The 25,318-nt window shown below is 46.5% G+C and overlaps 1 protein-coding gene and 1 pseudogene across 1 annotated transcript in view; both read right to left on the reverse strand.

Annotated features, from left to right (window-relative positions):
• The window catches only part of DLEC1 (DLEC1 cilia and flagella associated protein), a 66,905-nt gene extending 50,852 nt beyond the window's left edge, over positions 1-16,053 (reverse strand). The window contains exons 1-2 of the mRNA XM_030930711.1: positions 15,652-16,053; positions 10,864-11,014 (exon numbers count right to left, since the gene is read on the reverse strand). Of these exons, the coding sequence (XP_030786571.1) occupies positions 10,864-11,014; positions 15,652-16,053 (553 nt within the window). The remainder of the gene's footprint in view (positions 1-10,863; positions 11,015-15,651) is intronic.
• Positions 378-7,904, reverse strand: LOC104657456 (annotated as a pseudogene).
• Positions 16,054-25,318: the final 9,265 nt, after the last annotated feature.

Consider the following 25,318-nt stretch of genomic DNA (forward strand, 5'->3'; position numbering starts at 1 on the left):
ATCCCCCACCAGAGTGATACATTTGTTACTCCTGAAGAACCTACATGGACACGTTACTATCACCCGAAGTCCTTGTTTATATTACAGGTCACTCTTGGTGGTGTACATTCCGTGCATTTGTGCAAATTTATAATGTACAGGTGGAGGCTTTTTATTCTTCATTAGAAGTTCTTCTAAACTGTTTGATTTTTAAAAACCATATATATTTATTACTTTGATAAAAATTAAAGAAAAAATAGGAAGAATATAAGACTTTTTTAGCTTTTATACAGTTTTATTATCACTTATCAATTCTTGATAGGCAATGCCAACCTGGGAGTGGGCATTTCCACACTGCAAACAAGAGAGCCGCCTAGCCGCCCGCATCGGTCCTGGCCTCAGGTAGGGGACAGTGCAGCCACGCTCAAGAGCAAGCGGCTATGACCAGTTTTGCGGGGCAACCTAGAGCACCAGAAAGTGGTGTCACACAGGGGATCAGGACTGGGCAGAGACAGCACTGAAAAATCTCATTCCCCTTCATCCCATCCCTCAACAGATGTTCCCAAAAAAGAAGATATGAGAGTGTTTGTAAGAGTGAATGGAGTAAGCAAATATTACCAGGAGAGCTTTTAGATATTCTTAGGGATGTATAATTTAAGTATACTTCACAATATTTCAGATACATCAAGAGGAATAAAGAATAATACAGTGAATATCCATGTACCCATAAGTCATTGCTAAGATAGTTAACCCCCACCATATTTTGAAGTCACAGATTCTTAAAAACAAAACTTCACCTGGCCAACATGGTGAAACCCCGTCTCTAAAAAAACAAAAAACAAAAAACAAAACTTCCGCATGTCTTAAATATAACATGTCATACGTCATCACACCTATGTGATCCATGTAGTTCTAATAATCGATTCTTACCGCTTTTTAGTATACGATAGACAATAACCTACCTGTCCATTCCTCTAGTGATGCACCCCTGAGCTGTCTCCAGGTGTTTGCTGTTTCAAGCTTCTGAATACATTTTCTTGTCTGTACATACAAGAAGCTCCCTACTGGACTTGCTGTCACCAAGGAGGCCCACAAAAGGCAGTGGTCTCGCCCACTGACCTTCACCCCTTTCCCTGACATCATCATCATCATTCTGTGTGAAAGGACATCCCTCTGGCTGTAATTTGCTGATCAGTAAGAATGAGCATTTTTATTTATTTTTCCATTTCTGCAAATTCCCATTCATGGTTTTTGCTCTTTCCTAAGTGAGCTGTTTGCCACTTTCTTATTGACTCCTAATTCTTTATGTATTCTGGATACTGAATCTGTTCGCTATATTTGCTTTTGTGGATTTTGTTTTCACTTTTTTTTTTTTTTTTTAAGGTGAAAGCAAGTTTATTAAGAAAGTAAAGGAATAAAAGAATGGCTACTCTATAGGCAGAGCAGCCTGCTTTTATTTTTTATTTCAAAATAAAGAAGTTTAAAATTTAATGCAGTTGGCCGGGCATGGTGGCTCACATCTGTAATCTCAGCACTTTGGGAGGCTGAGGAGGGCAGATCACTTGAGGTCAAGAGTTCGAGATCAGCCTGGCCAACATGGTAAAACCACATCTCTATTAAAAATATAAAAACTAGCCAGGCGTGGTGGTGCATGCCTGTAATCCCAGTTACTCAGGAGGCTGAGGCAGGAGAATCACTTGAACCCGGGAGAGAGAGGTTGCAGTGGGCCGAGACTGAGCCACTGCACTCCAGCCTGGGTAACAGAGTGAGACCCTGTCTCAAAAAACAAAAACCAAAAACCACTAAATTTAACTACATTAATTTTTTTTTTTTTTTTTTGAGACAGGGTCTCGCTCTGTTGCCCAGGCTGGAGTGTGGTGGCACGATCTCAGCTTATTACAACCTCCACCTCCCTAGCTCAGGTGATCCTCCCATCTCAGCCTGCCAAGTAGCTGGGAGGCGCATGACACCACACTCAGCTATTTGTGTGTGTGTGTATGTGTGTATTTTTTTTTTTTTTTTTTTTTTGTATAGAGATGAGGTGTCACCATTTTGCCCAGGCTGGTCTCAAACTCCTGGGCTCAAGTGATCCACCCAACTCGGTCTCCCGAAGTGCTGGAATTACAGGCGTGAGCCAGCACGATCAGCCTGAATTTCTTAATGTTTTCTTCACTATTTGGGCTTTTAGGACCTTGTTCAAGAAGTCCTTTTGTCTCCAGAGCTCATGAAGATGCTTTCTCATAGCATCTTCTAGGCTTTAAAACATTCAGAGCTTATTTGCTGTGTGGTGTTGGCGAGGGCTCTAATTTTTCTCCCCGCAACCCAGATAACCAGGGTCACCCAGTTAACAGAGCTTTAGAGTCCATATTGCTTTCCGTTGCTCACACCTTCACTGACTGCTCTGTTCATCTGCCTATCTCAGACTCACACCCTTTCTCCAGGACCACTCTCCTTCTGCTGGAAGTATGTTCATTAGTGTGTTCCTTGAGTCTCACTCTCCTGAGTTTCTTGTTGTGATAAATTCTGTTTCCCATCTGGAAATGCCTTTACCATGAGCAGATTCTTGAACAACCATCTATTTCAATGCCTGATTCTAAGCTGACGGTGAAGAGTTCCAAGTCACACTCACTGTATCACGTGGCTTCCAGCTCCTACTGTGGCCACTACAAAGTCTACTCTCAGTCTCAGCATCTGCTCTCTGTAATTTGTGTTTTTTCCTTGGCTGCATTTAAGATCTTCTCTTTGCGCTTAGTGTCCTGCAGTTTCATTATGATATGGATGTGGATTTCTGTGCTTCCTGATTCTCTGTGTTCAGGCTTTCATAAGTTACAGAAAATTCCTGGCCATTGTCACTTCAAGCCTCACGTCCCCACACTTCGCTGTTTAAATGTGTGCAATGACTCTTCCTGATCTCCACACTTCTTATGTTTCATGTTTTCTATCTCTTTGGCTCTCTAGTCTGCATTTCTTCTGATTTTCTTTTCCATCTACTAATTCAAAATCTCTGTAGCCAAAATAGACCTGTTGTTAAACCCACAGTTTCATCTATTGTACTTGTCATTTCCAGATGTTCTCTTTGATTCCTCCCCAGTCTGCTAGGTCATTTTTAGTGGTCTTGTGCCTCCTGGTTCAGGCTGTTTCCTTCCTTTAGTCTACAAATATCTCAAGCATTCTTAGTTTAATTTAGGATGTCAAAGGCTGGGTTCTCAGAGGTTCAGTTCTGCTGTGGTTCTGCTGACTTACTCATGGTGGCTTTTTCTGTATGTGCTTGGTAATTTTACCTGTGAGCTCATGTTTAGCTGGTTTTAACCTGGGAAAATCCAGAGAGACCTGGGTGTGCTGGGAGCAGCCACCCACCATGCATGTTGTCACTAAGTTTGCAAAGAACACCATTCTTTTAACCTGGGCCACTTCTCAGGGCTGTGCTCATAGCAAGTGGCCTAGAGGAATGAGCTCATGTTTATTCTGGTCAAAGTGTAGGTTTGTTGATTGTCCACCGAAAAAGCAGTGAATTCTCCAACTCAGCATGCATCGGCCATGACACCAGCCCCACTGCTTGCACAGCATCTGCCTGGGCCCCTTGTATCACCCCGTGGGAAACCTGTGCCAGCAAGAGGCTCATGCTGCTTGCTGTGCTCCAAGGACCCAGGAATCTCATATCTTCAGTCAACATCTGTGAAACACTAGGCTGGCAGGTTAGTCTGTAAACAGAGTAGAAGCCAGACCCAGAAAAACGTCAGTCTCTCCAGGTGCCTGCATGCTGCCCTCATGGAGGCAGGAGAGCTCCTCAATGTGAGTTTTCCAGATCATGCACCAACACAAATTTCAAACCTTTGTAATGGGAAGCTATGCTTACACATCTCAAGGGGAGCTTTGGCCACCCCAATGCAAGATCTCAGAAAAACTTCCCTCCGGACTCCAGTGGACAGAGGCCTCATCGTCTTTGAGTGCGCAGTTCCAACTCCACACCTCATGTGGTTCAAGGCTTCAGCTCTGTGCCACAAGTTGCTGGTCACAGGAAGCAGTGGTTCCTGCTTTTGGCTGATGTACCCAAGGCCAGCCAGGGGTGTGGGGTTTTCCTCGGAATAAACGCCTTTAGAGGCTATGGTTCTGGTTTCAGCTCCCTCTTCGTTTCTGGCCGTTGGGAGATTTCCCTTGCTTATTTGTGAGTTCAACGATGCACCTATCTGAACCGTTCCAGCAACATTCAAAGCTATCAAAGATTCTGCATTTCTCATAGAGAGAGCAGAGCTTGCTGTGCAGGTACTCGTGGTCCTGGTGGGTCTCCACCAACCTGCTGTCTATGTTGAGGTCCCACACCTTCACCAACAGGTAGTCTCTGGTCATCAGGTACTGCCCACTATGGCTAAATCTTACATTGAGTATGGATGAAATTATTTGTGAGAAGAAGGACCTACTGCTGGGATCTTGAGGCTCTTCAAAAAACTTGGGAGTGCCTGTTGCACAGGGCCAAGGAGCCATGCTGCTCGGTCGATGGTCCCTTTGCTGCTACTGTAGACAAGCACGTTGCACTGGTGTGAGTGGAACTTGGCTGCCACAAAGACTTCCGTCAGCTCCTCTATGTTAGCAGGTTTGATGTCTACCACGTCAAAATGTCTATCTGTGATTTCTAAGTGTCATAAATTAATTCTCAGGTCATTGATAGTGCATAATTCTAAGTGGATCTTGAAGTCGTCCATCTTCATCATTCAAGTTATAACTTTCTGCTCTTTTATCTCATCCACTTCTTTTCCATAATTTTATAGTTTTATCATTTGTAGAGAGTAGAAAATGAGCAGTATTCTCTTGTAACCATCTAATTTTATTTTTTCCTCAATTTCTAGACTTTCCTAATAGCCAAACCCTGGTTCATGACCTTTAAAGGTACTGTAAACATTATATTCTCCCCTAGAATGAGGGCGGCTTTTATTCTCCCCTTCCTGCTGAAAAATAACTCTGCCATCCTTGTCTCCTGCCACAGGAGCTCCAGAGTAATTAAACTCAACGGTGGAAATGATATCTGCTGCAGAGTGAGGCTATGTAGCCCCCTGGTCACTCACTGCTGGTCATCAAAGCCTCTTCTGGCCTCTCCCCTGCGGCGGATCTTCAGTCATGTCCTCCTCGATGGCCCCATCGACTTGTGAGAAGCACCACTGGAACTCATTGCCCACCAGCAGCAGCCACCTCCAGCTCCTGTTATGGCAGCAGGCAGCGGGGACAGGTGGGGTTGGGCGGGGACAATGGTGGACTAGGGAGGAGGCTTCTGTGCCACTGCCGCTGAGCGAACAGTCCTGGCTGTCACCACCGCCCAAACAGAAGACTTGTTGGAAGTTTTCAAACTTTGTTGTTTGCCCCATTAGCCAAGATTGCTCCATGTCATAAGACATGGTGCCAGCCAGGTGCGGTAGCTCACACCTATAATCCTAGCACTGTGGGAGGCCAAGGTGGGCAGATTGCTTGAGCTCTGGCGTTCAAGACAAGCCTGGGCAACACAGTGAAACCTCATCTCTACAAAAAATACAAAAATTAGTGGAGGTGGTGGTGCCCAGCTACTCCGGAGGCTGAGGTGGGAGGAACCCTTGGGAGGTAGAGGTTGCAGTGAGCCAGGATGGAGCCAATGCCCTCCAGTAAAAAAAAAAAAAAAAAAAAAGAGAGAGAGAGAGAGAGAGACATGGTGCCTTTGAATGGTCTTTCCTTTTGGAGATCTCCTATAACCAACCTATCAGTGAAGACACACCCTCCCCCATCACATATGTTCATTGAGAGTTCCATCAGGAAAACAGAAACCAATCTATGTATATCAAATATTAAAGGTTTTAATACAGAGGATTGCAGACTGAGGGAAATAATGTCAGGGAAGCCATCTGCTATAGTTTAGGAGTTTGTTCCCTCAAATCTTATATTGAAATTTGTTCCTAAGGTTGGAGGTGGGGCCCAATGGGAAGTGTTGGGTCATGGGAGTGGACCCCTCATGCGTAGATGAATGCCCTGGGTGCGGGCAGGCAGGGAGTGAGTCCTCACTATATTAGCTCACCTGGACCCCCCGGGCCTCCCACTCACACTTGTCTTCTCGCCATGTGATGCCTGCATGGCTCCCCTTTGCCTTCCCCCATGAGTGGAAGCAGACTGAGGCTTTCACCAGATGCCCAGTATTCCAGCCTGCAGAATGATGAGCCAAATCAACCTCTTTTCTTTATAAATTACCCAGTCTCAGGTATTCCTTTACAACAACACAAATGGACTAAGACATCATCATTAACAACTTCAGCCAGCAGCACTGAAGCAGGGCTTTTGTAAGACGTTATCTGGAAACTCAGCCTGCGCAACATGGCAAGACCCTGTCTCTACTAAAAATACAAAAAACTAGCCGGGTGTGGTGCTATGTGCCTGTGGTCCCAGCTACTAGGGAGGCTGAGGTGGGAAGATCACTTGAGCCCAGGAGTCAGGGGTTGCAGTGAGCTAAGAGTTGCACCGCTGCACTCCAGCCTGGGTGACGAAGTGAGACCCTGTCTCCAAAAAAAAAAAAAAGTTATCTGGAAGCTGTTTTGAAACTCACAGCCACTCAATCATGTGCCTACTACTGCTTTTTGAAATAAATGGCCTTCCTTTCCAAAACTCACCAAGGGCCTCTCATCAGTTGACCTACCCTGGAAGCACAAGGGGAGGTGCCTTCTGGGAAATGTACTCCCTGATCTCTCCTTGGCAACAGAGACTTTAGCAGGGAGTAACAGCAATACCAAGTTGACACAAGCTAGCCCAGTTCCCAAGGACTTTGGTGATGGCCTATTTAAAATATCAAAAGATAAGACTTCTATACAAAGGATAAAGGCCATGTGACAAGAAGATGTATCCTCTCTCTTCTGATACAATTCTTTCCACAGTCCTGCCCCAGGGTATGGGTGGCTATGTGCTGTGTCTGCAGGAGCTGTCAGGCCTGTGAGCCTTGGAAAAGCCTGTTCTGGCCTTGTGACCATCTTTTCTCCTCTGGGAAGGGTGGGCTTCCTATGCTAACACTGTGGCTCCTAGGCATGGCTCTGCGAGGTCTTGGATAATGTGGACAAGTTTCCAGCAAGGGACAAGAAAGAATGAAAGCACAAGATGTTCTACAGCATTCTGATCTTTCTCCCTCACTTTTGAGAATTTACATATGCTTGCCACTTTGTCACATTTGTATCAGCAAACAGAGAAAGGTTGCCTCTGTGCCTCAAATAAGAAACTTTTAGGGGAACTTCCTCATTGCCAGTTATCTAAGTAATAAAAATAAGTTACCTTGCCCTTCTCTGAGAAGCAGACACCAGAGGGGTACCCATGGAACTGGATTAGGGTGTCTACTTCTTCACTTCTTAAACAAAAGAAAGACACATTACCAGCAGAGACCTGAGAAACCAGGGCAGATAATATCTGATTAGAACTTAATATCGTTCTTGGGTAAAAATAAAATGAAAGTCATTGAAAAATTCTCCAAACTGACATTTGTCTCCTGGTTCTCAATGTTTTATTTCACTTTAATTAAACAAACAAACAAACAAACAAAATCAAAGTAGTTAATTATTTAATCTCTAGCCAACAACAACACAAAAGGGATAGTAGCTGACTCCCAGAACTCAAGGAACATCAGGCAACCAGTAAAGACTCTGGAAATTTGCTACCAATAATCTCTGCCAAAATCCACATTATCTGGGCCACCATTGAGGGAGGGGTCCTTGCAGCTACACTCTGCTGTGGTGGAGGAGGAAACAGGAAGAGATACAAATCCTGTGCCAGAGTGTTACCGTTTAATGGGACTTGAGTCTCAGAGGTCTGGCAGGCCTAACGAAGGATAGGGCTTCTGCTGCTCAGAGCTACACTCTAAGAGAAGTCATCAACACTCCTGAGACACTGTGGCTGATCAACAATCCTTCCTCCTCCGGACAGAAGAAAGCCATGGGTTTTGACAGCAGACACACCCAGGTTCAAATCTAAGTCCCACCCCTTCCAAGTTGTGGGGCTTCAGGGAAGTCGTTTGATCATCTAAGTTTAGTTCCTACACCTGTAAGATAGAAAGAAAACCTACCTTACAGGGTTGTCGGGAGGATTTAGTGGGATAACCTGTGCAAAGCATATTAGCATCTGGTCCCTAGTAGGTCCTCATAAGTTTAAATGCCCTTCTAAGGCACTGTATTTTCCACTTCTTCCTCCCTCTAGATCTTTCCCTCTCGGCCACAGATATAACAGGTCTTCTAAATATACTGTCTTTTCTGTCTACTGCACTGAAAAATGATAATTTTCAAGAATTCAGGAGAATAGGTCAAAGTCTTTGAGGGGAGTGGTGGAGGGAATAAAAGGAATCAGGGTTTCTTGAAGAAATGGCTGATTCCAGGTCTGGGGCCAGAAATACCCAAGATGAACCTGGAACATCTCACCAGCTCAGAAAGCAAGGAAGTTATCAAAGACAGCTGGTTGTCAAATGAATCAGCAGCTTGAAAAGGCTCTCTGCCAAAGATGGAACAATTTGAGCACCAAAAGGATAATAAATAATTTGCAGTCATGAAATCCAAGAGTCCACAATGATACTAAAACAACCAAATAAACCTCATTAGTCACCTTTGGCAGATGTTAGGGGAACCAACTCAGTATTTTAAACACTGGCAAATAAAGGGAAAGAATTAATGCTGCCCATACTTTGGGGTAATCAAAGTAGTTTCCCAAAAGTTTATCTTTATAGAAGTACTTCAGCTGACAAATAAAGAATGATAGAATTATTATTACCATTAGCATTTCATTATAATTTGTAACCCCTAATAAAATAACAAATAAAAAGGCTGCCAGCATCATGAAAAAAGAGATATCAACCACATATCACGTACCTCCTGAGGGAAACACACAGCATCACCTATGAAGTGCTCTTTCCCCACCACCCAGTCTGCATTGAACCTAAGCCTCATAAAGTCTCAAGAACTAACTACAGATTTATAGGAAATACAAGGAAGAACAGGTTAAATGACACCATGATGCTGATATCAGTAAAATTCAGACTACGGGCAAGTCTATAGGGAAAACAACCCAATTTTGATTATAGGTAGTTAATTGCCCCCTAAGAGCATTGTTAACATTCTGAGATACAAGTTTTCAGCTTTTTTTCATGCATAGATACTATAAAAATGGGATTATCCTACCATTGTTCTGTGACTTTTTTGCTAAATTAATAAATAGCAGACAGCCATCTATATCTACAACACAGGTATAATTCATTCTTTTAAACAACTTTGTAGTATTCCATAGTGTAGATATGCCATAATTCATAAAGTCAACTTTATCTCTGCATAGCTGTATTTCTAAAGGATCACTCTTTAAACTTCTGCATTAAGAAAAGAGTTTTCAGTGAATGCTGGTGGTTTGGCGATGGAGCTTTCATGAGGAACAAGATATTGGTGTAATCTGAGAATACCTCTCTACAAAATGCTAATCAATTATAATCTGATTTGGAGAATTTAATGCAGAAAATCCTGGCAGACACCAACCCACTCAGGGGATGGAGGTTAACACCACGTGACCCTCCTGGTGTGCAGCAGTGAGATGAACAAGGAATAACTTTATGTGGTGTTGTTGCCCAGAATGTGTGCCTAAGTCTGGTCATGGGGAAGCATCAGACAGAACCATCTCCACCCTACAGAATATAAGTCTGGTCAAGAACTGTCAGGAAGATGAAAGACAAGAAAAGATCAAGGAATTGTTCCCAATGAAGGCATCTAAACAACAGATATGACAATTGCATGTGACATGACTTCCTGGACAGGATCCTGGGCCTGAGAGGGGAAAAAGCCACAGTGGGACAGTCGGTAAAATTTGAATGGGATGTAAAAGTTGTCCAAATCAAAATGGAGTCACTTGTGTTAAAAAAAAAAATACCCTGACAAATGGAGCTGGGGAAGGCCAAGCATAAATGCCTGATAACAAGAATTACCATAAAAGGCACCTTGTATTAGTCCATTTTCATACTGCTATGAATAAGTATCTGAGACTGTGTAATTTATAAAGAAAAAGAAGTTTAATGGACTCACAGTTCCCCATGGCTGGGGAGGCCTCACAATCATGGTAGAAGGCGAAGGAGGAGCAAAGGCATGTCTTACATGACAGTAAGCAAGAGAGTGTGTGCAGGGGAACTGCCCTTTATAAAACCATCAGATCTCATCAGACTTATTCACTATCATGAGAATAGCAAGGGAAAAACCTGCCCCCTGATTCAGTACCTCCCACCAGGTCCCTCCCATGACACGTGGGGATTACAGGAGCTATAATTCAAGGTGAGATTTGGGTGGGGATGCAGATAAACCATATCATGCCACAAAAATCACAGCCTCACAAAATGTCATTGCAACCTTACACACACACAAAAATCTGCCCGGCAACTGCTTGTTTAACCTCAGACTGGTACTACTCTTGTTAATGATTCTTTAGCCAAGGATAATTACTTCAAAACCATCGTATAATCCTCCTCACGTTTCCTTTAAAAACCTTTGTCTTCCTTTACCTCCCTGAATATGCACACAGTTTACAATGTGTATTCCCGTTGCAGTGCCCATCATTTTCTTTTAGAGAGTCTCTCTCTGCTATTTAGGTTGATAAGCATCTGTGGGTCAGAGGTTAGTGTTGCACAGAAACTGATTTCCAGGTTGTGGGGATTACATGCTGGTTATGTAGGACAGCGTCCCTGTTTTGGAGATACACATACTGAAGTGTTTTGTGGTAATGAAATATTCTTTTGTGGTAATATTCATATTATCATGTCTGCAACTTGCTCTTCAAATACCCAGAAAAAGCCTAGAGAGTGGGCGATGGAGCAAACACAGTAAAATATCAACAGCCCGGGAATTGGGCGGGCATATGGGAGTTCTTTATACACACCTGGAGGCAACTTGACAAGGCTCTCAAGGTCCTGTACTCCAACCTGGCTCATGACCCGCTCGTTTTCCGCAATAGCCCGTGCTTGGGCCTGAGTGATATGTCTCTCCAACATTTCAAACTCATCCAGCCGCTGCTTATAGAGCTCCCGAATCTGGCAGGGGGATGATCAAATGCACAGAAATATGGTGAGACTACTTACCATTACTTAGCTTTACTCAGCCCTACCCCAGGATCAGGGCTTCCAGTGAAGCACAGAATAGTCAGAGAACTATTGCAACCACCTGGTCTGACCTACTAGATCTGAAAACTGAGACCCATAGAGGGGAAAGGTTTAAAGGTTTCATAGTAAGGCCAGTAACAGACTCGAGCTTGGTTACCTGTCTCCTGGCTTCACAGTAAAGAGAGCTGCCATCCAAACAGTGAAATACCAAATACAAGTTAGCACACTTCCTGTGGTGCCACCCAGATCCCCATTCAAGGAAGGACTTGTTCCCTAGCTACAGGTAATGTCATCAGCAGACAGCCCCTTCACAGTCCACCTAAGCTGCTGGAAAGGAGTCACCTGAGACCATGTCTTTTCTGCAGCACCCACATCCTGTGTCTGAGAGAGGCAGGGGTATAAAGGCCTGGCCATTTTGACCCAAAGAGAGAAACTCTGACAGGCAATACTCTCTCCAGGGCAACCTGCTGCATTTGTCAAAGCTTGTTGACAAATGCATCATCAGAGTTCAGCTTCTTCCATGGCTCACTCCTTCTTCCGTTCCCTTCCCCTCACAGGTGTTGATAGCTAACAAACACCTGTAGTCCAAACTCTGTCACAGTACTTGTGCCCAGAGAGTCCACTTGGATGCCCAACATACTCCTCAAGACTAATTACAGATTGACTAGTCAATCAGCCAAACTTCTGATCCATATTTTCTGGTTCAGACTTCTCGAGGCAAGAAGCAGAGAACTCATCGGTGCGGGTAATATGAAAGAGTTTGCATTAGCCAGGCATGGTGGTGTGCACCTGTAGTCCCAGCTACTTGGCAGGCAAGAGAATTACTTGAGCCTAGGAGTGCAAGATCAGACTGGGCAACACGGTGCAACCCTGTTTCTTTCTTTTCCTTTCTTTTTTTTTTTTTGAGACAGAGTTTTGCTCTTGTTGCCCAGGCTGGAGTGCAATGGCATGACCTCGGCTCACTGAAACCTCTGCCTCCCAGGTTCAGGCGATTCTCCTGCCTCAGCCTCTGAAGCAGCTAGGATTACAGGCGCCCACCATGCTGCCCAGCAAATTTTTTGTATATTTTTTAGTAAAGATGGGGTTTCACCATGTTGGTCAGGCTGGTCTTGAACTCCTGACCTCAGGTGATCCACCCACCTCAGCCTCCCAAAGTGCTGGGATTGCAGACATGAGCCCCTGCGCCCAGTCTTATTTTCCTTTCTTATTTATTTATATTTTAGAACTGGAGTCTTGCTTTGTGGCTTAGCCTGGAGTACAGTAGTGCAATCACAGCTCACCCCTGCCTGCTCTTCCTGGGGTCAAAGGATCCTCCTGCCTCAGCCTCCAAGTAGCTGGGACTACAGGCATACACCACCATATCCAGCTAATTTTTAAATTTTTTGTAGAGATGGGGTCTCAAACTCCTGGACTCAAGTAATCCTCCCATCTCAGCCTCCCAAAGTGCTGGGATTACAGGCATGAGCCACCATGCTCGGCCAACCCCATTTCTTTTAAAGAAAAAGAAAAAAACAGTTTATGTAGGAAGACAGTGTTCCTTATTGTATTCTTAAAGTTGGTGGGGTCGCAAAGATGTTTACTTAGTCATTCTTTTAATAAAGATTTATTGTGTACCCAGGCGTGGTGGCGGGCACTTGTAATCCCAGCTATTCGGGAGGCTGAGGCAGGAGAATCACTTGAACCCAGGAGGCAGAGGTTGCAGTGAGTTGAGACTGCACCATTGCACTCCAGCCTGGGCAACAGGAGCGAAATTCCATCTTAAAAAAAAAGATTTATTGTGTAATTACCATTTACATTTGGGGAAATGAATCAGATATGGTTTCTGCCCTTAAAGAGTTTACAGTTTAGCAGGAGGGGCCTGGCAAGGATACAAATAGGTGAAATCAACTCTTAAAAGTGCTATGATAGCATATGAATGAGGATATAAGGAAGGCTAAGAGGAAGTAACTAAATCTTTCTGGGGTCAGGAAACGCCTTTCAGGAGACAGTGGCCTAGGACAGTTCCTCAGATATAAAGTACTATGTTCTATGTCATGTGTTTTATTATTTGGGTCTGCTGACAATCTCTGACCCTAATTTTTGGATGTAGGAATTAGCATCTTATCCAAATAACAAGGCCAACTATCACTTACTGAGGGCTTACCGTGTTGTAAATACTCAATATTGTAAATGCTTTACTGTATTGACTTATTTAATCCTCAAAACAACCAACCCATGGGGTGAATATTATTATCTGCATTTTAAAGATAAGGAAATTGAGGCATATAGAAGTAAATACCACCCAAGGTCATATAGATGGTATGTGCAGGAGCCAGGACTTGAACCCAGAGTGTATGGTTCCAGAGCATTTGCTCTTAATCATTAGACCATGCGATATTTCTATAGGTGGGCCTGGGGAAGATCAGCTGCCAAGGGGGTTATCTGAGGGAAAACTCAGGCAATGCAGACACTCATACGGAAGAGTGATTATTGCTTCTCCCAGGGAGAACGAATTTGAGTCCTGTACAGACAGTCATATGGCAGTGACATCTAGAGACAAGTGAGGAAAAGGAAAGAACAACAGATGACAAAAAAGGAAAGAGGGAGAGGAACATAGGTATAAGAACAGCAACATTGCCAGGCATGTTGGCTCACGTCTGTAATCCCAGCACTTTGGGAGGCCAAGGCAGGTGGATCATGAGGTAAGGAGTTCAAGACCAGTCTGGCCAACATAGTGAAACCCTGTCTTTACTAAAAACACAAAAAATTAGCCTGGTGTGGTGGTGTGCGCTTGTAATCCCAGCTACTTGGGAGGCTGAGGCAGGAGAATCACATGAACCCAGGAGGTGGAGGTTGCAGTGAGCTGACATCACTCCACTGCACTCCAGCCCAGGCGACAGTGCGAGACTCTGTCTCAAAAGAAAAAAAAAAAAAAATCTATCAACATTACAGAAGTGGAATAACAGATGCCTGCTCTTTTCAAAGTTTCTTTTTTTGTAATTACAAAATTAATTCATGTACATTGCAAAATTCAGACAATACAGAAATGTGCAAAAAAAAGTTAAATGTCCCATAAGAGTATTGTTAACATTTTGTTGTAAAAGTTTTCAGCTTTTTTCCCATGCATATATATTATAAAAAATGAAATTATCCTAACATTGTTCTATGGCTTTTTTGCTAAATTAATAAATGGCAGGCCAGGCACGGTGACACACGCTTGTAATCCTAGCACTTTGGGAGGCTGAGGTGGGCAGATAACTTGAGATCAGGAGTTGGAGACCAGCCTGGCCAACATGGTGAAACCCCATCTCTACTAAAAATACAAAAATTAGCCAGGCATGGTGGCGCATGCCTGTAATCCCAGCTACTTGGGAGGCTGAGGCAGGAGAATTGCTTGAACCCAGGAGACGGAAGTTGTAGTGAGCCAAGATCGCGCCACTGCACTCCAGACTGGGTGGTATAGTGGCTACTTACAGGACAGATACTGAGAAGATAGAATCCAATGAACTGGGTGACTGGTCATGGGGTTTATAGGTTTATAATGCTCCATATATTCTGGCTCATGTGAATGACAGGGATGTGAGTCCGAAGTTCGAGGGCAAGGTCTGGCTGGGTAGGCTGAAGTCTTAGCAGAGTGAATGTGGTGACCCATGAATCACAGAGTACAGGGTCCCAGCCAGGGGCTCTGGCTGCACTTGAGGAAGCCTATAATCCATGGAGGAGGCGAGGCTGGTCCTATAAGTATCTCATATACTGTATGGGTCTTCATTTTGTTAATGTCTATCTGCCTCAGCTAGGTTGAAAGCTACAGAGGACAGGTTGCATGTGTGAGGGTGGGTGTGCCCGAACACTGGCGTTTTTATTCACTGCTGAATCCCCACTGCCTAGAACAGAGTATGACATACAGCAGACATTCAACAAATGTATTAAGTGAAGGAATGACTCAAGTTAAGGACGTGGGATGCATGTCACTTAAGGGGCAGGTAGAGGACAGAACAGAAAGGAGAAGAAGAAGATCTGAGAGGCAGGAGGCACACCGGGGTAAAGGATCGGGTATGGGAGAAGTGCCCACAAGTTTAAGGGAGTCCTCAGTAGTGTGGCCAGCAGAGGCGGACTCAGCACAGAGGCCCCAAGTCAGCTGGTTTTCTCCTTACACAGACGAGGAAGCAGAGTTGCTGTTCTAGAGACTAGACACGCTTCCTAAAATCTGCGCATGAATGGCCAGTCAAGATTGTGATTTGTGATACAAAGGCACCCCAAAGCCGGGTGACTTTTGGCTTTATCACCTCCATGGAACAACTATTCAGCGGTCTGCCACAGTCATTCACTGATATACGCAATATATAACGTATGTGTCTAGAGAAATACAGACAGGTGCTATAGATATATGCCGCACGTTGTGTGGTATGTGTGGTATTTGCATATGTGTGTGTATGGATAGAGCGTCCTTCCACTAGAATGTCGGGCCCACGGACACTTCGGCATGATGGGCTGTTTCTCAGCTGCAGCCCCAGATCCTGGAATAGCGCCTGGCACCTGGCCGGCGCTGAGGCGTGCCAAGCGCTGAGTCCCCGGCACCGCCGCGTTACCTGCTGCAGCTGGTCCACGAACTCCTCGTGGCGTTTATTTTCGCTGCCGCGGGCCTTGATCAAACTTGCGCTCACTTCGTCGCCGATGACCTCGGCAGAGTACAAGTTGCGGAAGACACCGGTGAGCAAGTGCGAGATATCTTGGGTGCGCAGCGAGGAGGGGCGCAGACGAAGCAGCTGAGGCTCGGGACGCGCCGCCAGCGCAAGCTGCGTGAAGCGACGTGGCCGGGCTGCGAAGTTGTAGTGGAAGCCCTCGGAGTAGGAGGAATACAAGGACTTCCAGGTGGGCTGGCTGGGGCTGCTGGACCCGGCTGGTGGCGAAGTTGGCGCCCACATTGTCCCCTGGCACTCGTTGGTCCGGGACGCTAAAGATCCTCGCGTTATGGAGCTCCTGGTCTCCATGGCAACTGAGACGCGGCTAACTCCCTGCTGCACTTCAGCTTCCGGCCCTACCCCTTCCGCCTTGCCTTTCTCTCGGATCACGTCATCGCTGTGGTCATCGTAAACATTCGCATCTTCAGCATCGTCCTTTTAAAAGTGAGCTTACTAAGTGTGAGGACCCATGGAGAAAGGTTTAATTGACACAGCCAGGCCTGTCTGCAAAACCTTGTACCTAACTACCTACCTTCATCCATTCTTGAATTTGTTAAGCAACTGTTCCATTCACTCATCATATTTATTGTGTAAAGATTGTGTTTCAGGTCTGTGCTGGTAGCTGAAGATACTAAAGAAGTATGATGCTGCTTCTGCCTTCAGGAAGTGCGCAGTTGTGTATGTGTGTGTTTGTGATGAGGGCGGTGGGTGTGGAGGTAACAGTAAAACAACTGTACTTTAGTGGATTAAGGCTAAGGTGGAGATAAATATTGGTTGTCATGGAACTACAAAGGAGGACAGGAACTTAGTCTGTAGGAGGAGTGATTACTTCTTGGAACAAATGAAAACCAAGCAGAGATTTCAAAGAATGAGTAGACTGAACATCATTAGTCATCAGGGAAGTGGAAATTAAAACCACAATGCAGTACTACAGTTAGTAGAATGATAAAAAACAAAAAAGTACTTAAATAAGAGCCAGGTGTGTGTGGTGGCTCACACCTGTAATCCCAACACTTTGGGAGGCTGAGGCAGGAGGATCACTTGAAACCAGGAGTTTGAGACCAGCCTGGGCAACACAGGGAGACCCCATCTCTACAAAATATTTACAAATGTGGGAAGGGCTGAAAGAAATTCAGGAGGAGTGGAACTTAAAAGAGTGTGAGGGTGGAGGAATGGCACTGATAGGTTAGGGCCAGATCATAAGCGGGTTGTTAGGCCACAATAGGGAATTTGGACTTTATTTTGAGGGCAGTAGGAGGTTCATCAAGGGTCTTAAGCTGGGGCATGTCGTGGTCAGCTCTGTTTTACTAAGATCATCCTGATTGCTATGAGAATAGACAAGAGAGGCAAGAGGCATCAGAAAGTTCAGTGAGGAAACTAGCACAGAGGTTAGGAAAGAGATGAAGGGAGATTGGATGAGAGAGAGAGGGAACTGAATTGGAGATAGATCCAAAAAGTAGAATTGACAAGACTTGCTGGTGGATAATGGGAGGTAAGAAACAGGCACCAAGAATAACTCCCAGGTATCCTGTGTGTGCAATCAGTGGGGTGATTACAGCATCACTGAGATGGAGAAGAGGACTGCATTTGTCCAGGGCAGCAGCATGACATCACATTGACTGTTGTCATTTGCACAGCATGGCTTTTGCTCACAGGTGATACAACCAACCACTTTATACTCCACGGTGAGTTTGCTTGCCTTACATCCTGAAACTCACTTCCAGAGATGATTGCTAAGATGCTTGCCCACACACCTGGGCTGCTTCCACTTCTATTTCTCTTGGTTGGTCTTGGCTCTCTCTTTTGTCCTTTCCAGTACTTTTCTGTCCCGAGAGCTGAGAAGCCAGGGCCGCCTGCCCTGGACTGCATACTTGAGAGGCCCATCTCTGGCTGTCCCCCAACTGCACTCTTTCCCACAGAGTAAAAGACCACAGGGCCAAGATGATGTGCCCCATGCCCCCTCTCCAGGTACATGGGACCCCGAAAGTATGTGCCCACATGTCCTGAGTTCATTCCAGGGCCTATGCAGGCCTCTTCTTTAAGTCAGCCGCTCAGGGCTGACTTAAAAGGGTAGCTATGGTGAGGGGAGGAGGAGGGAAGTGGAGGGAGCTTTGGCAAACAGACATTTCTCCAATTTTCCACAAGCATGCAAGGCCCCCAGTGGTGCAGGAAGGAGCTGTGGGTAGGAAGAGGGGTGTAACAGTCTGGGGCCTCCATTGTTCTAATGTGGCAAATGGAGCCCCAGTTGGGTGGTCTTGTCAGTTAGGAGCAGTTCCGCTTGTGGAGGCTCCCTGGCCCCCTTCCCTGTTATAGGGAAGGACAGGACAATGGACTCTTGCCATTACTTTTGGCTTCTCCATCCTGCCTCTAGACAGCCTCAGAGACAGTCACAGTGTCTGACTAGCCTGGGAGAGGTCTCCCTTTGCATGACCCCTCCCACCCTCTGGCTCCAGGCTAAGGTCACCAGCAACCCTCCTGTCTCTCCAGTGGCAACAGCCACCCCTCAGTCCTCATCTCAGCAGCCTCTGGTGCTGCTACCCATTCCCTCCAACTGATGCACTCTCTTCCTTGCCTCCCTATTTCTTCTGTGCATCACCTATCTCCACCCTCGGGTCCCTGTTCTACCAATATCTCTCTGCTTGATAAAGTGGATTCATCCCTGATTCCACCATGCCTGGCATTCAATTTCTGTTTGCTCCCTGGCTAACTGGAGAAATGAATGACTGCAACCCTGCACTGGTAACAGGGCTCAGGTCACTTTTGGAACCACTCTTCAGCTGCCCTCCCCTGGGGACTTCATCAGCATAAAGGGAATTCCTTGTGAGTCACTGTCTTCATTTTATAACCTGTTCTATTGACCACGTTTTTGTTTGTTTGTTTACCTCTGGGTTCCCACACACATTTTTGGCCTTTACATTTTTTTTCACTGCTTTTTTCTTTTTGAGAGAGGTTCTCACTCCATCACCCAGGCTGGGGTGCAGGGGTATGATCATGGCTCATTGCAGCCTCAACCTCCTGGGCTCAGGCAATCCCCCTGCCTCGGCCTCCTGAGTAGCTGGGACCACAGGTGTGCACCACCATGCCCAGCTAATATTTAAAATTATTTGTAGAGACAAGGTCTTCCTATGTTGCCCAGGCTGGTCTCAAACACCTGGATTCAAGCAATCCTCCTGCCTTCACCTCCTGAAATGTTGGGATTACAGGCATGAGCCACTGCACCTGGCGTTTGGCTTTTTTTTTTTTTTTTTCTTGAGATGGAGTCTTGCCCTGTCCCCCAAGCTAGAGTGCAGTGTTGTAATCTTGGCTCACTGCAAACTCCCCCTCTCAGGTTCAAGCGATTCTCCTGCCTCAGCCTCCTGAGTAGCTGGGATTACAGGCACACACCACCATGCCCGGCTAATTTTTGTATTTTTAGTAGAGATGGGGTTTCACCATGTTGGCCAGACTGGTCTCGAACTCCTGACCTCGTGATCCACCCACCTCAGCCTCCCAAAGTGTTGGGATTACAGGCGTGAGACACCGCGCCCAGCCAGATGTCCAACGTTTTGATTGCAAGGAAATTTTTGCTTATCTGTGGTGGTGGATATAATGAACATTATGCATGGACCCTTTTTTTTTTAAAGCTTATCAGCTATTATTAGTGTTAGCGTATTTGATGTGTGGCCCAAGACAATTCTTCTTCAGGTGTGGCCCAGGGAAGCCAAAAGATTGGAGACCTGTGTATAAAAACAAATTCAAATAGTACATAAATAATGAAAAGGAAGTGTCTTCCTCTCAGTCCTTTCCCCCAAATTATTAGAGTATGTCTGCATACTTTCAGCTGTTTTTTCTGCCTGCATGAACACTGATATTTGTCAAGACATTTAAAAAATTGTTTAAAAACAGGCCAGGCATGGTGGCTTATGCCTGTAATCCCAGCACTTTGGAAGGCTGAGCAGGTGGATTGCTTGAGACCAGGAGTCTAAGACCAGCCTGGCCAACATGACGAACCCTGTCACTGCTAAAAATACAAAAATTAGCCAGACATGGTGGCACATGCCTGTAATCCCAGCTACTTGGGAAGCCAAGACACAAGAATTGCTTGAACCTGGGAGGCAGAGGTTGTAGTGAGCTGAGATAGTGCCACTGCACTCCAGCCTAGGTGACAGAGTAAGACTCTGTCTCAAAAAAAAAAAAAAAAAAAAAAAAAAAAAAAAAATTAATAACACAAGTGAAATAATGTTATACATGGATATTGTCCTGTCGTTTGTATTTTTCACTTATTATATCCTATGGCAACTCATGGAGAACTATTTTTTTTTTTGCTCCTATAAATAATGCTGTAATGAGCAACCTTGTTCATGTTTGTATATACTTTGCATAGCTATACAATGTTTCTGTGGAATAATATCATAGAAGTGCTTGGCCAAAGGTGTGTACATTTTAGTAGCTGAGATACTGCCAAAATGCCCTTCAAAAAGATTATACCAGAATATAATCCCATATGCAAAATGTAAGAGTTCATGGACATTTTAAACATGTTTTGAACCATATCCCAGATTTTATCCCTAGCTCACATCTCCCTCCCAAACTCTGGACTTGTACATCCATCATGTTCTTGACATCTGGATGGTACCTCAAACTTAATGTGTCCGAAATCGAGTGCCTGCTCCTCCTCAGCCTTCCCCATTTCAGTTAATGGGAGCTCCATTCTTCAGGTGTCCAGGTCCAAAATTTGGAGTCATCCTTGACTCCTCTCTTTCTCTCACAGCCCCCACCAGTAGTTCCTGTTGACTCTACCTTCAAAATATATCTGGAATCCTATCAATTTCTACACTCAACTCCTACCTCCAAGGTCTGAGCCACCATCCACTCCCACCTGAATTGGGTATTACAAGAGTCTCCTTACTGGGCTCTTGCTTTAGCCCTTGTCCCTCCATGGTGACTTCCAGTAGTCAGAGGATTCTTTTTACATTAGTCAGATTATGTCCCTCCCTGGCTTGAAGCCTTGCAAGTGCTCCCCATTTTGCCCAGAGTAAAAGTTGAATTTTTTTTTTTTTTTTTTTTTTTTTTTGAGACAGAGTCTCGCTTTTGTTGCCCAGGCTGGAGTGCAGTGGCGCAATCTCAGCTCACCGCAACCTCTGCCTCCCAGATTCAAGCGATTCTCCTACCTCAGCCTCCAGAGTAGCTGGGATTACAGGCATGTGCCATCACGGCTGGCTAATTCTGTATTTTTAGTAGAGATGGGGTTTCACCACGTTGGTCAGGCAGGTCTTGAACTTTTGACCTCAGGCAATCTGCCTGCCTCAGCCTCCCAAAGTGCTGGAGCGCCCGGCCAAGTTGAATTCTTTGTTGTTGTTGTTGTTGTTGTTTGAGACAGAGTCTTGCTCCATTGCCCAGGCTAGAGTGCAATGGTGCAATCTCAGCTCACTGCAACCTCCTCCTCCCGGGTTCAAGTAATTCTCCTGCCTCAGCCTCCCAAGTAACTGGTATTACAGGTGCCCACCACCAACCACTCCCAGCTAATTGCGTGTGTGTGTGTGTGTGTGTGTGTGTGTGTGTGTGTGTATGTGTATTTTTAGTAGAGACAGGGTTTCACCATGTTGGCCAGCCTGGTCTTGAACTTCTGACCTCAGGTGATCCACCAGCCTCAGCCTCCCAAAGTATTGGAATTACAGGCATGAGCCACCATGCCCAGCTGTAAAACGTGAATTCTTACAAGGCCCAACAGGACTTGGTCCCGGTTACTTCTCTTTCTCCTCCCATGATCACCCCACCCCCCACTTCCCGGTTCCCTTGCTCGCACAGCTCCAGCCACACTGGCCTTGTCCTCCTTGCTCCTCCTCCAGCATGCTAATGCCCTCCTGCCTCAGGGTGTATTTCCTGTGCCTGGAATCTTCTGTCCAGATATCTCTAAATGTCTCAGTCCCTCACTTCTGTCAAGGCTTTGCTTGAATGTCACCTTTCCCATAAGATCCAGCCTGATCAACCCCTTTAAAATTTAATTGGCAGGCGGGGCGGTTCACTTGGCGTCAAGAGTTCAAGAGTACCCTGGCCAACATGGTAAAACCCCGTCTCTATTCAAAATACAAAAATTAGGCGGGCGTGGTGCCACACACCTGCAATCCTAGCTACTCAGGAGGCTGAGGCAGGAGAATCACTCAAATTTGGGGGGCAGAGATTGCAGTGAGCTGAGATCACACCACTGCACTCCAGCCTGGGCAACAGAGCGAGACTCTGTCTAAACAAAAAAAAAAAAAAAAAAAAAATTAACCCTATCCCATTCCTGAAATCCTTTATCCGACTTTTTTCATTTTGCTTATTATCTGCTAATATCCTATACAATTCATTTCTTACGTTTGTTAAAATATCTCTTTTCTTTCCATTAGAATTTGGGCTCCAAGAGGGCAGGGGTTTTTGGTGTGTTTTGTTCACAGATGATTCCCAAGCCTCTAGAACAGTGCCCAGTACACAGGAGCTGCTCAATAAATATTTGTTGAATAAGTGACATAGCAGAACAGTTTTCAAATGTGGGTCTCTTCAGTTCACACACCCCTTAAGTGTGCTTCCTCCCTCAGGTGAGTTAGCCTCTGCCTCCTCCTTCAGAAAAGGGTCTGAGGGCAAGTTTCCTGACTGTTCCCCACACCAAGCACTATATTCTGCCTCTGGGGTGGAGGTGAGCATTGGGACAGTCCACAGTGAAATGAACATCACAGTTACATTTACAAATGAATACACAATAAAATCCCACAAATATAATTATGGAATAGTAACCCCAAATAATCCCATACTGTCCTGGGACTACCAGCAAGTCCAGTTCATTATGTTATGCCATAGTTCACTATGGCATCCTGGATCCCTGCAAGGTCAGGACCTGAGGATCTGACCCTGCATGACCTGAGGACTCTCACTTTGCCACAGCTGCTCCCTTGAGAGGAGCAGCCTTCACTTCACTTTTCCTCCTGATGCATCTGGACTTGGGCCCATGACCCTCTGGAGGGAGCTCCTTTGGGAGTTTTGCAGCCCTCAAAAGCAGCAGGGGCATGAGCTTAGACCAACAGCCTCAGGCTGGGCTCTGGCCACCTGGATCTGTAGAGGAGGCCAGGCAGAGGATGGCTGTGGGAATATGAGATTCTGGTGGCCTTCTAGCAGGTACTTATTTGTGCCCTGTACTTGCCATCCATTATTTCTGCCAGTTCTAAGGATGATTATAGCTCCTGATTGAGGAGCTCAGAGAAGTGAAGTCACTTTTCCAAAGTCTTAACAGCAGGAAGCTGCAGAGCCAAGATTTAAACAACCCCTTCACCCCGTATTCTGGAGCAGGGGCTCTTAAGACAGGGAGGGGGCAGAATAAACCCCATCTACCTCACCTACCCAAGCTGGGCTAGGTTTGCATTTCATGGGGCAGGGACTTGAAAGGGTCAGCCCTGAAGCACGCTTGTAGCCTGACCATCCTGAAAATTGTCATTCTTGGGTTGATAATACCCCCTCCTTAGGCCTCCAGAGAAAGTCGTGGTGGAGAGGCCAAGGGAAGTGGCTTGAGGCAGGCACTGGCACCAACACTAGGTCTCTCTTTCCTGTCTCCAGTGATCCCAGAAACTCCATCACCCCATCCACCCTCACACAGACATGGAAGACTGGGCATGGTCAGGAGAGTAAGATGCCAGAAACTCCCCCATTAAAGAACTAGTCTTTGGGGCATGTGTGGGCCCTCTGTGCACCCAACTAAGCCTGCCAAATAGCCCTCTGAGTCACCGGGATCTCAGGGGATCTTGCACAGGCAACTGAGAACTGGGTTTTGAGGAGGGTAATTTAGGCACCTGGCCAGGGCTGGGCCCACAGACAGCCCTGGGAGTTGAAGGCAGAGGGAGTGAAGCAAAGGGAATGGAATCCAGCAAATTTGTGGCTTGGAGCAAAGCCTCTTTGCCTCCGCTGAGCTTCAGTCCCTCCACACATGTTCCATCGTACCGCATAGGCTTACCCCCAGCAGGAACCAGCAGAGCACCTCCCAGCCTGTGAGAGCCAGGAGGGGCCGACAGACAGGGGAGGAGAGGAGAGGAGAGGAGAGGTCTGGAGTGAGGGCTGACCCACAGCTCCGAGCAGCCGTTGGGTTTCTTTATGAGCAGGGCAGGGCCCAGCCCTCCTGTCTGGCAGAACCTGGTTGCTTGTGCCAGCTCTGAGTCAGCAGTGCCCATCCTGCCCAAGAACCCTGGGCTAGGGAGGAGGCTGCAGCTCCTATGTCTGTGTCAGGGGCCAGAGGAGGGATTCTGTGAGGTGGGTTTGGAGCATGCAAAGAAAGAGCCTGGCTGCAGCCCCCACCATGGTACAGAGATAGAGGGAAAAGAGAGGCTCCCAGGTAATGTCCTGGCTTGGGGCCTGGGGCTCAGAGTTGGGAGATGATGTGAATACATAGGAATGATGACTGAGATGAAGCCATGTCCACTCCTGGTGTCAGAGTTTCATTGTGACGCTGCCTAGGAAGAGGAGGGGGACTTGAGGAGGCCTGACTTGCTGAGTACAGGGGCTTGCAGGCTCCAGGAGTATCAGAGGTGCAGGTGGTAGGCTCCAAGGCCTGAGGAGGCCCCCAGAGGGCAGAGAAGGGGACTCTTCTTCCCCGCTGGTCCCCTGTATGGAGGTCCAAAGCAAGGCCTGCCAGTATGGATTTGCTCATCCCTCAGCAAACATGGGGTACGGCCCTGGGTGGAAGGGAAACCAAGGAGGGACCTGACAGGTCTGCCCGAGGCAGGGGTGTTCACACTGCAGGACAGGATTTGAGCTGAGTGCCAGGTAAGGGGTGAAGCCCCATCTGTGGAGAAGGGGCATGCAGAGCATGGGGCTCTCCAAAGCCCGGAAGTCCTGGTCCACTTTTAACTCCCAGAACCAGAAGACTGACCTTCAGCTGTTCCACATCCCTTATTCAAGGCCACCCAGGCATAGTAGGGCCCAGATGAGGAGGGATTGGGGTAAGCCCTGCCCCCTCCCCCCAGAGCTGGTCCGACTAGCTTTGCCTGACTCTCACATTAGCCTTATCAGCCCAGAAGGCCTGGGTGGCTTCACTAGGGGGCCTAGCACCCCATCCTGGGAGGCCCTCTGGGGGCTCTCTGACACCAAGAGCCCAGTTTTCCCAAGGGACTCTCCAAAGGGGTGGTGGGCAACAGGATCCAGGGATCCTCCCAGGGTCTATAGTGGGAGGGGTCTCTGGGCAACATATAAAGGGGGTTTTCTGGGTCCCAAGAGTTAGGGGGTGGGTCTGCATAGGGACCTTGCCCAGACAGCCCCTTGGGAGGCCACCTGAAGAAGGGACCCTGGGGATCCTCACCCTCGGCTGCATGGATCGCTGGGGTTTTGGGATATGAGGGACTCAAAAGTGAATTCCGTGCACCTGCTTGCTTCCCCCTCCACCCCCAACACTCCATCAAAGGCACTCTTGGGGTTAGAAACCTCCCAGCGAGAGGGAAGGGGACCCTCCTCCAGACAAGGTCCAGGTATTGCTCTCTGAAGACCTTCTAATCGTGTCCGTGCCCACATTTCGCAGAAGGGAAAGCGAACACTGGGGAGCTGCGGCTGGAAGCCTGGACGCCGCGTCTCCCTAGCG

This window comes from Rhinopithecus roxellana, chromosome 1, assembly GCF_007565055.1.
Source record: "Rhinopithecus roxellana isolate Shanxi Qingling chromosome 1, ASM756505v1, whole genome shotgun sequence".
Taxonomy (NCBI): Eukaryota; Metazoa; Chordata; class Mammalia; order Primates; family Cercopithecidae; genus Rhinopithecus; species Rhinopithecus roxellana.